Consider the following 14,714-nt stretch of genomic DNA (forward strand, 5'->3'; position numbering starts at 1 on the left):
AAAATTAAGTACTTGTAATTAGAGTAAGTTACATTTTAAAATACTCATAATCAGACTAGTTATTTTTTTATGGATTACATGATTACATATTATTCAAACAATAGCAATAACGTATTCATAATTAATTGATTCTCCCTAATTTCTCTTTTTCATCTTTTAAATTTTCCTTTCTAAAATAGCCTACCGATTATATACATATTATATATGTACAGTATATATAGCCCAGTTTTGTGGGCATTCACACATAGACTAGTCATTAGTCAGGTGGTGACAGCATTAGACCACTGGATTTACAAAAATAACTTTTTTTCATCTAAACCTTATTCACCAAATATATAAGTACCCCTGAGATTTTATGGATTAATGACAATGAGTGCCCCTTGATGTCTAATGTAAACCTTGATCCTGAAGCAAAACCACATGAGAACTACTGCTATAGAGCAACAAAGTCAAACAAAGTTGGATGGAATGAAGCAGAAGAAGATGGGATGTTCAGATCAATCTCATCTATACGCTTTCCTCTCAGTCAACGCAAAAGCTCGGCTCACAGGTGGCCAAAAATATGAAGATGTCAGAGCGATGACAGCGCACTATGTCACAACCTTTCCCTTCATCTCACCGCTTTCATCTCACTTCAGAGTGACGGGCCGACTAGTCTGTCTCCATTTCCCTTTTCTCTGTCTGTCGCCTCCTTTCAACCTTTGCTGAGCGCTGGGTTTTTCTAATAACTCAAATCTCATCCCTCATATTCAATATCTCTCAAAAAGAAAGGAAGAAATGGTTTATCCTTAATTCCTGTCCGGAAGAGAGCGTTGTGTGCTGTCAAACAAGACGGTTTCCGTGAAGCAGCTCTTTCAGACGGTTAAAAGTTACATTAGTGGCTCTAATGAGCGTGAGAGACGTGTTCCTGTGGCTGTAAGTGACAGCAGAATGATGAAGCGCTGATGAGTCATTTTTATAAGTCCAACCGAGAACATGAGAATGGAGCCCACAGATCATTTCATTCCAGCCTATCAGCCAATCAGAGCGACCTGAAGAAACCCTGAAGACTTCCATTAGAGATACACTCATAATGAACTCACAATAACGGACTAAAACTACATATTCTGAGGACAAGTGTGGCGTTTGGACAGGCAAAAGTCACCACTGTGAAGCTAGGATGTTCTGAGTGGTTGCTAAGGTGCTCTAGGTGGTTGCTAGGGCGTAGTTAGGGTGTTCTGGGCGGTTTTTAGGGAGTTGCGTTACTAGGGTGATCTGGGTGGTTGCTAGGGCATTGTTAGGATATTCTGGGTGGTTGCTAAGGTGCTCTGGGTGGTTTCTAGGGTGTTGCATTGCTAGGGTGATCTGGATGGTTGCTAGGATGTTCTGGGTGGTTTTTAGGGCATTGCGTTACTAGGGTGATATGGGTGGATGCTAGGGTGTTCTGGGTGGTTGTTAAGGTGCTCTGGCTGGTTTCTAGGGTGTTGCATTGCTAGGTGATCTGGAAGGTTGCTAGGGCATTGCTAGGATGTTCTGGGTGGTTGCTAAGGTGCTCTGGGTGGTTTTTAGGTTGTTGCATTGCTAAGGTGATCTGGGTGGTTGCTAGGGTGTTGCATTGCTAGGGTGATCTGGGTGGTTTCTAGGTCATTGCTATAATGGGGTGTTCTGGGTGGTTGCTAGGGTAGAATGTTCTGGATGGTTGCTAAGGCACTCTGGGTGTTTTTTTTGGGCATTGCATTACTAGGGTGATCTGGGTGGTTGCTAGGGTGTTGCTATGCTGGGGTGTTCTGGGTAGTTGCTATGGTGTTCTGAGTGGTTTCTCAGAACACCTTTCTATGTGTAAGTCAAAATAGTCATAAGATTTGAGTTCCTTGCTTATGGTTTGATTTTGGGGTTATGGGATTCCTTAATGTTTTATCGTCCGGTAGGTCAACATTGTACATCCGATTACTTAGTAACGAGTTATGTTGTAATACTCAGGGTAGGGCTGGGCGATATATCGCATGCGATATGCGTGCGAAATCTCGTCAGTAAAGCCGGTTCCGTGATTAGCGCTAAATCTCCATCACCTGTTTTCAAATGGAGCGGCATTTAATACACAGAGCCATAGTTCACTTACAAGCTAGGCGATATTGCGTTCATTATCGAAGGCGATTCATCTGCGATAATGAATGCAATATTGCGTAGCTTGTCAGTGTATTAAATCTACGGCTCCGTGTATTAAATGCTGCTCCATTTGAAAACAGGTGATGGAGATTTAGCGCTAATCACGGAACTGGCTTTACTGACGAGATGCGCACGCATATCGCATGAGATATATCACCCAGCACTAACTCAGGGTTAGTGATTTGAACAAATTCCTACCACTAAATATGAGCACTATTAATAGTGAATTATCTAATGAACAGTACATGCGAACACACAGAGCTCTGTAAGGATATGAGTGAGGTCCTTGTCGTGCTGCTCTATGGCGGTCTGAAGCTGCTCTTCCAGGTAATGCAGTCGCTCACTGATGAGTTCACAGCGCTCCGTCAGCTCTGTCGTCTCTCCACACAGATCCTGAGACACAAACACACACCCATTAAACACCACACATAGCATTGCTGCTCACACACATCTCTAGCTGCTCAAGTGTGGTGCCAATATGCTGATAATGATTGTTAGTGCACATACAGCACCAAAATGTGTGTGTTTTCATCTGAAATATGTCATTTTTATCGGCAGTGTCATTAAAATACGTGGATGGAAAACAGACGGAAGTTAGAACGACATTTAGCAGATGTTTCACAGCATTTATGATTTTAAATGTGTGTGAATCTGTTCTTTCTGCTTTGTTTATATGCTAGAGAAAGCTCTGACAGAGCTTAAAACTGAGTTCAAGTTTTCCCAAATATAAGAAGTGTTTAAAATATAAATAAAATAACTTTTGCAACTAAATGAACCCTAACCTAATTAAAACAAAAAAGTTGTGAAATGAAATGAAAAAACTAATAAAAATGAGAAAAGCACATCAAATTAAATAATTGAAAATATGAATAAATAGTATATACATATATATATACATATACATACACACACATATACTTATATATACATACATATATACATATACATGCACACACACAAATAGTACATAAATAATACTAAAATAACACTGATTTCTATGGTTTGTACACAAAAATGAGGAATAAAACAGATTGTGATGCTTTCCAAATTATAGTTTACAAGCACCAAGCAAACTAAAATTATTAAAAATAATTAAAAAGCTGAAATAAAGTATAAATATTATAATATAAACTTAAAAAAAATTAAATAAAAATAGAAAGGATGCTTTTGTAACTAACTGCAATAAAATAAGTTGAAGTGCTAAAATTACTAAAACTAATAATAATAGTAATAATAATAATAAAAATAAAGGTAAAAAGAAATATTAAAACACTAATAAAAATGACAAAAGCACATAAAATTACTAACACTTCAACTAAAATCAAAATGAAAAGTGAATAATATTACTAAAATAACATTGATTTGTATGGTTTATGCAATAAGTGATAAAATAGATTGTGATGCTTTTACAAGCATCAAGCAACTAAAACTATTAAAATATTTTTTTGTTAATTTAAACCTGAAAAAGATTTAATATTAGACAAAAAAATGTCTTCGCAACTAACAGACAAAATAATTTTAAGTACTAAAATAACAAACTGTAATATAAAAAAAGCTAAATATTAAAAAACTAATAAAAATGACAAAAGCACAAAATTAGTAAAACTAAGTAAAATTAAAATGAAAACTGGAAGTATAAAAAAGCCAATTCAAAATATGAATAAATACTATAATAGTATATAAATAAAACTAAAATAACACTGATTTGTATGGTTAGTGCACAAAAATGAGGGATAAAATAGACTATGATGCTTTCCAGATGATCTTTAAGAAGCATCTCTGAGACAAGCGTGTGCTAACTGGGTCAGTCACTGAAAACAGTGAAACTATCCATAATCTTAAAGCAGTGAAGTATAAACGGTGACGTTAAACCGTTAGCGACTGTGAGGTCAGACGTGAGCGCGGCTGTCAGCTCCTCTTCCCCTCATCAGATTCCTGAACCGACCGCGCCGTGCTAATGACTTCACCCAACAGTTTAGCGGCAGCCAGGTAAGTGGGACAGGTCCGCACGGTCGGCTCCGTCCCAATTCCATCAAAGCGTGATTCACTGTTTCTCCGGTGCTCAGAGTCAGAGAGCGTCTTGAGGTGGTCGACTGACTCACGTCCGCCCGGTTCTCTCAGGAACGGCCTCGTGTCGCTTTAATGAGGTCTGCGGTCTATTCTTAGACCCCCCACACCAGCTAATGAAACACCTTTTATAGACGCTAACTTCACACTGCGGGCGAATTAAAACACTTCTGAATGAGGCTGGAGTCTCCGGGGACGCATTCGAGAACAACAGCCGCACCGAACGGCCTGCGCGATACAGTTATTGAGCCGTAATGGAAATCATGCTGGGCGAATGTTTTTAAAGGTCACCGCGATCGCTTTATTGCGTCTAAAAGGACGCAGACTGCATATAGACTGCAAAAATTGTACCTTTGTGATAATCACGAGAGCATAATACTACAGAAATCCTTCACAAAAGGAAAGATCAGTATAATTCTGATCATATCAAATGCGCTTAAAAAGAGATTTGGTCCTCTAGCACTGACTATATGAGCTTAAGAAATGGAGAAGACAAAGCTGTGTCCTAAAGCATACTAAGTTCCCTACCTAGACAACATCTCACGGCACCGTCTGGGCTATTATCATTAACTAGAACTAAAACCAAAACTATTATAGACATTTTTTTTTGTTAAATGCAATGAAGTTAAAATCAAATAAAATATAAATATTAGATGAAAACAAACTAAGCTAAATTAGAAATGTTGCCCTGGCAGCTAACTGAAATAAGATTAAGTTGAAACTAAAATTGTGAATTGGAAATAAATTAAAACTGAAACTAAACAAAACCTAAATAGTAAAATGTTTAAATATATATAAAAATAAATTAAACCTAAATAGTAATATTTAAAATAATAATACTAAAAATGTCAAAATCACATAACAAAATGACCAACAATTAAAAAAAAAAAAAATTAATTAAAAAATTAATTAAAATATAAAAAAAGCTACTTCAAAATATTAATCAAAACTATAATAGTATAATTATGACTATAGAAGCTTAAGAAATGGAGAATATAAAACTCTGTGTTAAAACCTACTGAGCTCCCTACCTGGGGAACATCTAGACAACAATTAAAACTAAACCTATTAACAATATGGAACTTATGGAACTTTTGCAACTTATGGAACTTTTTTGTGCAATCGAAGTGTGCTACACGCAGGTGAGTGGGCCTGTACAAACCACCTGTAGTAGCACACTCTCCTCCTCTATGCGCACTAGTCACTTTTCACACACACTGCTGTGTGTACACAAATCCCACAAAAAGACTCAGCAATATACATATGTTTACATGCTCATGCACTACAAATCATCCTGCACTGTTCCCCAGCCAGCTGCTGACTCACAATGTTTCTCTTCGCACATGTACAGTATTTATCTGAAGCACTCGTATAGTTTGTATAGTTTGTATTTTTTAGTTTATGTATAGGTAAAAAATTCTCTTATATATAGTCAAATCTATCAGTAGGATAGTTGTGTATAGGTTTATATTGTTTTACTTCATTGCTGTATGCCTGTATTTATGTAGCACCGTGGTCCTGTGAGGCACGACATTTCGTTCCACTGTATGCCCCCACATGTAGCGGAATGACAATAAAGCTCAACTTGACTTGAAAATATTTTTGTTAATTGAAATAAAGCTGAAATAAAATAAAATATAAATAAGTCAATGAAAAACATAAACTGATAACATAAAAATGGAACTAAAACTGAAATAAAAAACTTAAACCTAAATAGTAAAACAAAAAAGGATAAAAAATAAATTAATCATTAATATAAAAAACTAGTAAAAATGTCAAAAGCACATAAAATGACTAAAAATTTAACTAAAAAAAATGAAAACATAAAAGCTCATTCAAAATATTGCTTAAAACTATATTAGTATATAAATAATAATGACTATAGAAGCTTAAGAAATGGAGAATATAAAACTGTTCTAAAACCTACTAAGCTCCCTACATAGACAACATCTTACAGCAACATCTGTGTTATCATTAACTAAAACTAGTAAAAAAAAAATTGTGTTAATTGATATAAAGCTGAAATAAAATAAAATACAAATATTAGATGTAAAACAAAAACTAAACCAAATTAGAAATGTTGCCTTGGCAACTAACTAAAATAAGCTTGATTTGTAGCACTAAAATTATTAAAACTAAAACTGAAATAAAAATAAATTAAATTAAACCTAAATAGAATATATTAAAACAAATAAAAATGTTAAAAGCACATAAAATTACTACAAATTATATATAGTTAAAATGAATAATTAAAATTAAAATGAAAACTGAAAATATATTAAAAATTATTTAAAATATTAATATAAATTATAATAGATACAAAAATAACAATGTGGACCAATCCATCAAACTCCATTGGAATCAAATGTGAGTCAAGTTGCTGTCTATAAAGAGCATTTAAGATAAATTTTACACTGATAATAATTTCTGATGATATCTGATAATTCAAGAATTTGCTATAAAACATGATCCACTAAAAAGTCCTAAAATGTGGGAAGTGACTATATTATTCATTCTCTGCTGCTGTAACAAATGCTTTTTCTCGGTCCAGACACAGGGTCTGCCTTATCTATTAAAGTTAATTATAGAACTGGTCAAACCATATGCAAACCAGACCATATCAGACTGAAAACAATGGATTGACAAAAACAATTCTGTCCTGTGTGAGATATTTCCTATTGAAATTGGTATTTGGAATTTATGTACTATTTGTGTCAGTGACTTCTCTAAGCCCTCATCAATATCTTTGGTCTGTTGTTCTGGTTCCTGGTTCAGAAGGACTGTAATTTTTAAATGTTTATGTCTGCTGTAACTCTGGTCTGAACTCTAACCGCTGACACAAACACTGCATTGAACAGATAGATTGATGGGCTGCTTATCGATTGAACATTGTTGCACTGTCAGGTGCTGAAGTTCAAGTATTGAGTGAGAGGTCAGGGTGGCTTTAATTAAATTCCCTGCTTATGCAAACCCCATTACAGGCTCGATTTTTCCATTTCTCACAATGCAATGCTGAAAGTATTATGCAAAAGTGATCAACCAGCATGTTGCTATCTAATGCTAACTGTGACACTGTTGAGACTGCGAGACTGAATATTATAGTTAAAATTAAATTAAAACCATGAAAAAGCATTTTACCTGAAATAATAATAACAAAATGTTAACTGACATAAAATAAAATATTTAAAAAAATTTAATTCAACCTGTTGCCAAGACAATGTATCTCACTTTCATTTAACTTTATAGTACTAAAATAACCAACTAAATAAATGAAAACTAATAAAATATTTTTAATAAAAATAAAAATATATATACATATTACAAACATTTTTCTTAATTGAAATAAAGCTGAAATAAAATAAAAATATTAGATGGAAAACAACTGAAAACATTAAAACTGAAATAAAACTTAAACCAAAATAGTAAAACAAGGGAAAGCTTAATTAATGAATTAAACCTAAATAGTAAAATAAAAAGAATAAAAACATAAATAATAATATTAAAAAAATGTTAAAAGCACATTGCAAAATTATAAAAAATTATACTAAAGATTTTGAAAAAAAAGCACATTACAAAATTATAAAAATATTGTTATTAAAAATATTATTTTTATTATAAAAATAATATTATTATTATAAATATTATTATTATTATTATTATTATAAAAATATTATAAATGTTATTCCAAACACATATAATTTTATTTCTTACAAAAGTGAATAAAAGAGGGGATGTCAAAATCAAAAAATGACCAAATGCACCATAAAAGAAGCCCAAGCTACTTATAAAGTTACATCCTGAAGTCAAATGATGACATTGTGTGACGGACAGACAGAAATGTAAATGATGAGCGTTTAATTTCTGGATGAACTTTAACAACCCACATTTTAAACATCATATTCCTGTAAACAGCAGAGTGAAGGCCATCACTCACCTCAGGAGACACGTCCTCCAAACAGAAGAGAAACTCCTCTAATTTCTGCAAGACACGGGAGAACGAATGAGTCACTTTAGCAGAAGATTAAAACAAAACAATAAACCTCATCTATTATTAAAAAGCACTCAGCGCACTGACATTACGGGAAGTGCGCAATAACTCGTCATTACGGCTGACAAGAAGCAAAATAATTGAACGTGTTCGGCCCATCTGTGTGGGTAATGATTGCATTCAGGAGTTGTGCTAAAGCAGACAATAATTAGCACTCAGTGGCAGATCTATTAGTTCAACTCGAGCTGATGGGAGCCGGCCTCAGGAAAAACAGATTACAGCCTCATGTGTCAGAGATTGGGATTTAAATGACACAATATTAATTATCATCTCCTGTCGGCAGGAGCAATATTAAAGTGCCCCTGGTTGGGCGTAGACCACTGCCTCGTTTATTAGATTCTGACCTGGTTTAAAATCATATTTAGCTTGTCAAAAAGTCAATGTTTTATTGCTAAAGCAATATATTCATAAGAAACAGATGGCTGCTGCAGGCAACAAAGAATCAAAAAATAAGTAAGTATACAAACACAAACACACACACACACACACACACACACACAGTGTGCCCAATACCATAATATATAAATGGAATATAACATTAATATAATAAATTAGTAAATTACAGCAATTATAATTATATAAAATTATCAGTAAATTATTATTATTATTATTAATAATAATACTAATAATGCATATTTCTATTACTATTAATGTCATCATCATTATTACTATACATTATATGTAATACATAACTATTTTTATTATTATCATAATATGTCATTACTAACTATAATTTACTACTACTATCAGTATTGAATTATATTAGTATTTAATATAATTTACTATAATAAATACATGTGCATATATATTAGGGCTGGACAATAATTCAATATCAATATGTATCGCGATATAATTTTTTTCAATAACGGTGATATGATTTCGATATACATTACCAGTGTTTCCCATACATTGATTTGCTTGTGGCGTTTGACTTCGTTGAATAAACATGGGCACTGCACGTTTCAAAAAGCGGGTGATTTATATGAATGTATCTCTGAAGGGAACATACTGTCTTCAGAATAGTTTTGATGGCATTTTCATTTTATCTGATAAAGTAGCGTTCATGAGCGGAGCTGCTTAGGTTACAGCCGTTACCAGGAAACCGCTAGTTCTGCCGCTCTCAAAGCGCCTCCTACTGGAGAGAATCAGATTCTACTCCGCTGTTTTCAACATCATAATAAATGTTTTTTGAGCAGCAAATCAGAATATTAGAATGGTTTCTGAAGGATCATGTGACTGGAGAAATTATGCTAAAAATTCAGCTTTGAAATCACAGGAATAACTTGCATTTTAAAATATTTTCAAATAGAAAACTGTTATTTTAAATGGTAAATATTTCAAAATGTTACTGTTTTTGCTGTATTTTGGATCAAATAAATGCAGGCTTGGTGAGCAGAAGAGAATTCTTTAAAAAACTAAAATCTTACAGTTCAAAAACCTTTGACTGGTAGTGTATGTTAGCCTATAGTTTGAAACTTGATGACTATATCGTATCGACTGAAATTAAGAAATATATCGTGATATCAATTTTGGCCATATCGTCCAGCCCTAATATATATATATATATATATATATATATATATATATATATATATATATATATATATATATATATATATATATATTATTATTATCCAATATTATTATACATATCTATATCTAGATAGATAGATAGATAGATAGATAGATAGATAGATAGATAGATAGATAGATACATACATACAGTCATGGCCAAAAATATCGGCACCCTTGGTAAATATGATCAAAGTGAAAATTAATCTGCATTGTTAATCCTTTTTATGTTTTATTTAAAAAATTCACAAAAATCTAACCTTTCATTGGATAATAATAATTTAAAATGGGGCAAATATCATTATGAAATAAATGTTTTCTCTAATACACATTAGCCACAATTAACCCTTTTATTCAATACTTTTGAAACCTCCATTTGCCAGTTTAACAGCTCTAAATGTTCTCCTATAATGCCTGATGAGGTTAGAGACACCTGACAAGAGATCAGAGACCATTCCTTCATCCAGAATCACTCCAGACCCTTTAGATTCACAGCTCCATGTTGGTGCTTCTTCTCTTCAGTTCACTCATTTTCTACAGGGTTCAGGTGCAGTGAGTGAGTCACTTATTGATTTTTTTATCTGTTGGTATTTGATAGAATCCATGATGCCATGTGTCTAAACAAGATGTCCAGGACCTCCAGCAGAAATATAGGCCCACAACATCAAAAATACAGCAGTATATTTCATTGTACACATGGGGTACTTTTTATCCCTGTGTTCACCAAACCCATCTTGAGTGTTTGCTGCTAAAAAGCTCATTTTTTAGTTTGATCTGACCATAGAAGCTGACCATTTGAAGTTCCAGTCGTGTCTGATAACTGAATATGCTGGAGTTTGTTTTTGGATGAGCGAGGAGAATTTTTCTTGAAACCCTCCCAAACAACATGTGCTGATATAGGTGCTGTTTGACAATTTTTCTTTAAGGTTTTCTGACCCGAGACTCAACTATTTTCTGCAATTCTCCAGCTGTGGTCCTTGGAGAGTCATTAGCCGCTCAAACTCTCCTTCTCACCGTGCATTAGGACGATATAGACACACGTCCTCTTCCAGGCAGTTTCCTAACATTTTATGTTGATTGGAAATTCTTAATTATTGCCCTGATGGTGGAAATGGGAATTTTCACTGCTCTAGCTCTTTTCTTAAAGCCACTTCACTAATTTGTGAAGCTCAATTATCTTTTGCTGCACATCAGAAATATATTCTTTGGTTTTTCTCATTGTGATGGATGATTAAGGAATTTGGGCTTTGTTTTCCTCCTATTTATATTTCTGTGAAACAGGAAGCCATGGCTGGATAATTTCATGTTCATAATCACCCTGGAGTTCTCAAAATTGTGAATATGAATCGGAATATACTTCAGAGATATTTTACTCATAAGAATTTCTAGAGGTGCCGATAATTGTGTCCAACGTGTATTTGGGAAAAACATTTACTTCATAATAATATTTCCTCCCATTTTAAATTCTTATTATCCAATGAAAGGTTAGATTTCTGTGAATTTTTTAAATAAAAGATCAAAAGGATTAACAGTGCAGATTCATTTTCACAGTCTTCTTTGATCATATTTACCAAGGGTGCCAATATTTTTGGCCATGACTGTACATAGATACATAGCATGCATGCTTATGTACGTATGTATGCTTATGTATGTATGCATGCATGCATGCATGTATATGCTATTCGAACACACTTGCATTTAAATATAGAATTATTATAAATAAAATAAATATTTATGAGCAAGTGTGTCCAATAATAATAATAATAATAATGATAATATATTTTTCGATTTTTTTAGACAAATAATACACATATAACATGCATAATATGCTGTGTAGGCTTATGTAGACGCACAGATACAGTATGAGAGAAGCAGAGAGATGAAGAGCAGTGAGTGGGAGACGCAGCGTCACCTCACCTTCAGAGTCCTGGAGGAGCGTTAGGAGGAGTGGCTGATCTTCAACAGACAAAAGACAAAAACAGCCATGTACTTAGAGACAATAGAGCCCTGCTGAGCTGAAAGATATTAGAACGACTTAGAGAAAGTTAAGAACGAGAAGGGCAGCGAAGGAAGAAGGAGAACAGAGTGGAAATTAGAGTCATTCAGCAAATGGATGGTTTTTATGGAAATGGAGGGATCCGAAGGAAAGGGGTTTCTATTTTTAGTTTCTCATTTCGTGAGTCTTTCATAAAGCACAAGTTGTGTTCCAGTGTGAGGTAGTGCTGTACTCGTTAGTCAAAGATGACCCACATATATATGTAAAATTGTCAAAACTATGCAAATTATGTACATTATTGCCAGGCCTTGACATTAACCCCCGCCAACCTGCCAAAATATGGGTGAATTTCAGCTGTAGCGGGTAACACAATCACTCCCACCAGCCACTCTGGCAGGTTGAGTTCGACATTAATGATTGTTCGGGACAAGTAGAATTTCTGAAGGGGTAAGTGAAAGAAGAGAATTTTACTTGCCCGACCGGACAACTAATCTGATTAAAACATCTAATTGCACCAAAATTTCGGCAAGAATGTTTCTGATTTTATTACATTCGGTGTAAATGGTGATTGATAATGGATAATCAGTAACAACAAGGTTGCGCCAGTTGAGGCTCATGCAGCCTGTCTATGTGAGAGAATCTCGTGCAGAAATCTAAACAAATGAATGCAACTGCACACAGAAGAAACATAAAAATGTAACTTAGCTTGTATATTTATAACATACAGCCTAGTTAAGCAACATGGCACGACCAAGAGAGGGAAGTTCCCTGAAAACTACAATTGCAAACGAGTAGTTAATATACATTGTAGTTCAATATTTGAATTTTAATTTATTGAAAAGATATGTCGTCAATGTTGACTGTTTTTGCTCCATTTAGTTAATGAAAATAGTTCCAAACAAAGATCACAGCAGAACAGTCGTGAATGTCTGAGCAACACACAGCGGTGTTTTGTTAATGAATGATACACGTTTTTGAATTTTGAATCATTTGAGTCAATGATTCAGTGGTCCATTCATAAGGACAGGCACTTGCTTCATTCTTGAATGAATCAGCTGTCTGCGCAAATTGTTTGAAGGCATGCTTCAATGACTCATTAATTAAGTCACTTGCTGCCACTTACTGGCGGTTTACTTTCACAGTAGCCTATCTGCATTTTTTCCAGCATTGCATAGGCTATTTGTATATTAAAATAAATAAATAAAAATAAATAAAAACATTTAGCATGCAGTGTAAATGCATTCATGTTATATTTCAGCTACATTGAACTGTCTGTGTAAATGCATCTGAATGCCACTCCAGTCACTTCTGTTTCTTCTGCAGTGGAAAGATCGATTTTGTAGATAATGATTTCATATGATTGGTAACAGCCCTATATTATCTTATTATATTAAGTGAAATTATTAATAAAATGTAAGAATTTGATATGAAAGATGATGCATGCATTTAATACAGTTATGGAAAAATGCCCTTTAAATAGGTAAAAAATGACCTGGAAATCAATATAAATACATTTTTGTATGCAGTATTAAGTCATATAAAACGTAATTTCCCAACAACAAAATTGTGGCCAGTGAAAATGCTGAGTGGCTAGTACATTTGGAAAATCACTAGTCTCAGTGGCGAGTGAGCAAAAAGGTTAATGTCAAACCCTGATTATTACATTAACAAAGTATCACGTTTTTTTTTAACAAAGTACCATTGATCATCAAGCTTTTGAGGAACATTTGTTTACAGAAGCTTTACTTTCGCTGTTCAGAGCTCTAGACTCATTCTTCCCACTGGTCGCTCTTTTGCGACTAACTTTCTCAGCACATAATTTGGTCACATTTGTTTTTTTTGCTACAACGTGGGATTAATCAATGCATGCTGATTAACTTTTATCATAGTTTATAGTTATATGGTACAGTATATTGTAAGTGGTTAACATTCAACCTGTTCTTTTTCATCAGTAGTATTATTTTGTGAACGAGTTCCTCTTTTGCTATGATATAATCTGATATAAATCGGTGTCCTGTCATTTTATCCTACCACTCCTACCAGGGTTTACTGCACATGCGCACATCAATATTGCATCATTTACTGTATTTTCATTACTGTAGAAAAATGGATTTATTGTTGGTTTCCGGGCCGTAGCTGTATACTTTCTAGACAGAACCCTGAACAACACATAATTACTGAATTTGCATTACTATAAGGGTAGGTTTAGGGTTGGGGTAGGTGTAGACGTTAATAAACCATAATTTGACAGGTAGCATTTTTCATTGTCGAACTGTACTAGGGAGATAGCATGGGATATAGCAAAATCTGACAGGGTAGCACAAATCGACAGAACACCGGGCTTCGGATGCTTTTACTTTCGAATTCGCGATCTTGTCACGTTTTACAAGGAAAGATAATTGTCTGTTTTGCTTACATCTATACACCTTTGCCTTTAATATGACTAAAAGAAAAGATGGATTTATTGTTATTCTTAATAAAAAAAATGACAAACTAGCTGACATAACGTTTATTAACAAAAACGAATAAGATGAGACATGGCATACACCACATGCTGTATTATATACCGACTAATAAATTACAGAACGTTTAGCAAACATTTAGGAATCCAATAAATTAAAAAGCAAACCTCCATAGCATATCATGAGATAAATAGATAATAAGATAATAAGCTTTTCAAAATGAAAACAAAAAGAAAAGTGAAACTAAACTGGCTATCGGTGACAGTGCTTGCATGTTTTTCTCCACAAGAATACCAACATGTTCACCTTCTGGTTTAAGAAGCGGTCTTTTACTTGAAAACCAAATCCTCCGTCCGCCATCGTTTTCTCAATATGGCGCGGCGAGTATAAACCAGGCTCTACGCCCGAAGCGCTCGCACTGAAA

General features: G+C 34.0%; 1 protein-coding gene across 2 annotated transcripts in view; it reads right to left on the bottom strand.

Annotated features, from left to right (window-relative positions):
- disc1 (DISC1 scaffold protein) overlaps positions 1-14,714 on the bottom strand; it is a 56,089-nt gene that overhangs the window by 5,348 nt on the left and 36,027 nt on the right. The window contains exons 12-13 of one of the 2 annotated variants that reach the window (XM_058796049.1): positions 8,147-8,191; positions 2,421-2,538 (exon numbers count right to left, since the gene is read on the bottom strand). In XM_058796049.1, the coding sequence (XP_058652032.1) occupies positions 2,421-2,538; positions 8,147-8,191 (163 nt within the window). Of the gene's footprint in view, positions 1-2,361; positions 2,539-8,146; positions 8,192-14,714 lie in introns of those variants that run through there. The other variant, XM_058796048.1, reaches the window with a different exon arrangement.

Source organism: Onychostoma macrolepis, chromosome 13, assembly GCF_012432095.1.
Source record: "Onychostoma macrolepis isolate SWU-2019 chromosome 13, ASM1243209v1, whole genome shotgun sequence".
In the NCBI taxonomy this organism is placed as follows: domain Eukaryota; kingdom Metazoa; phylum Chordata; class Actinopteri; order Cypriniformes; family Cyprinidae; genus Onychostoma; species Onychostoma macrolepis.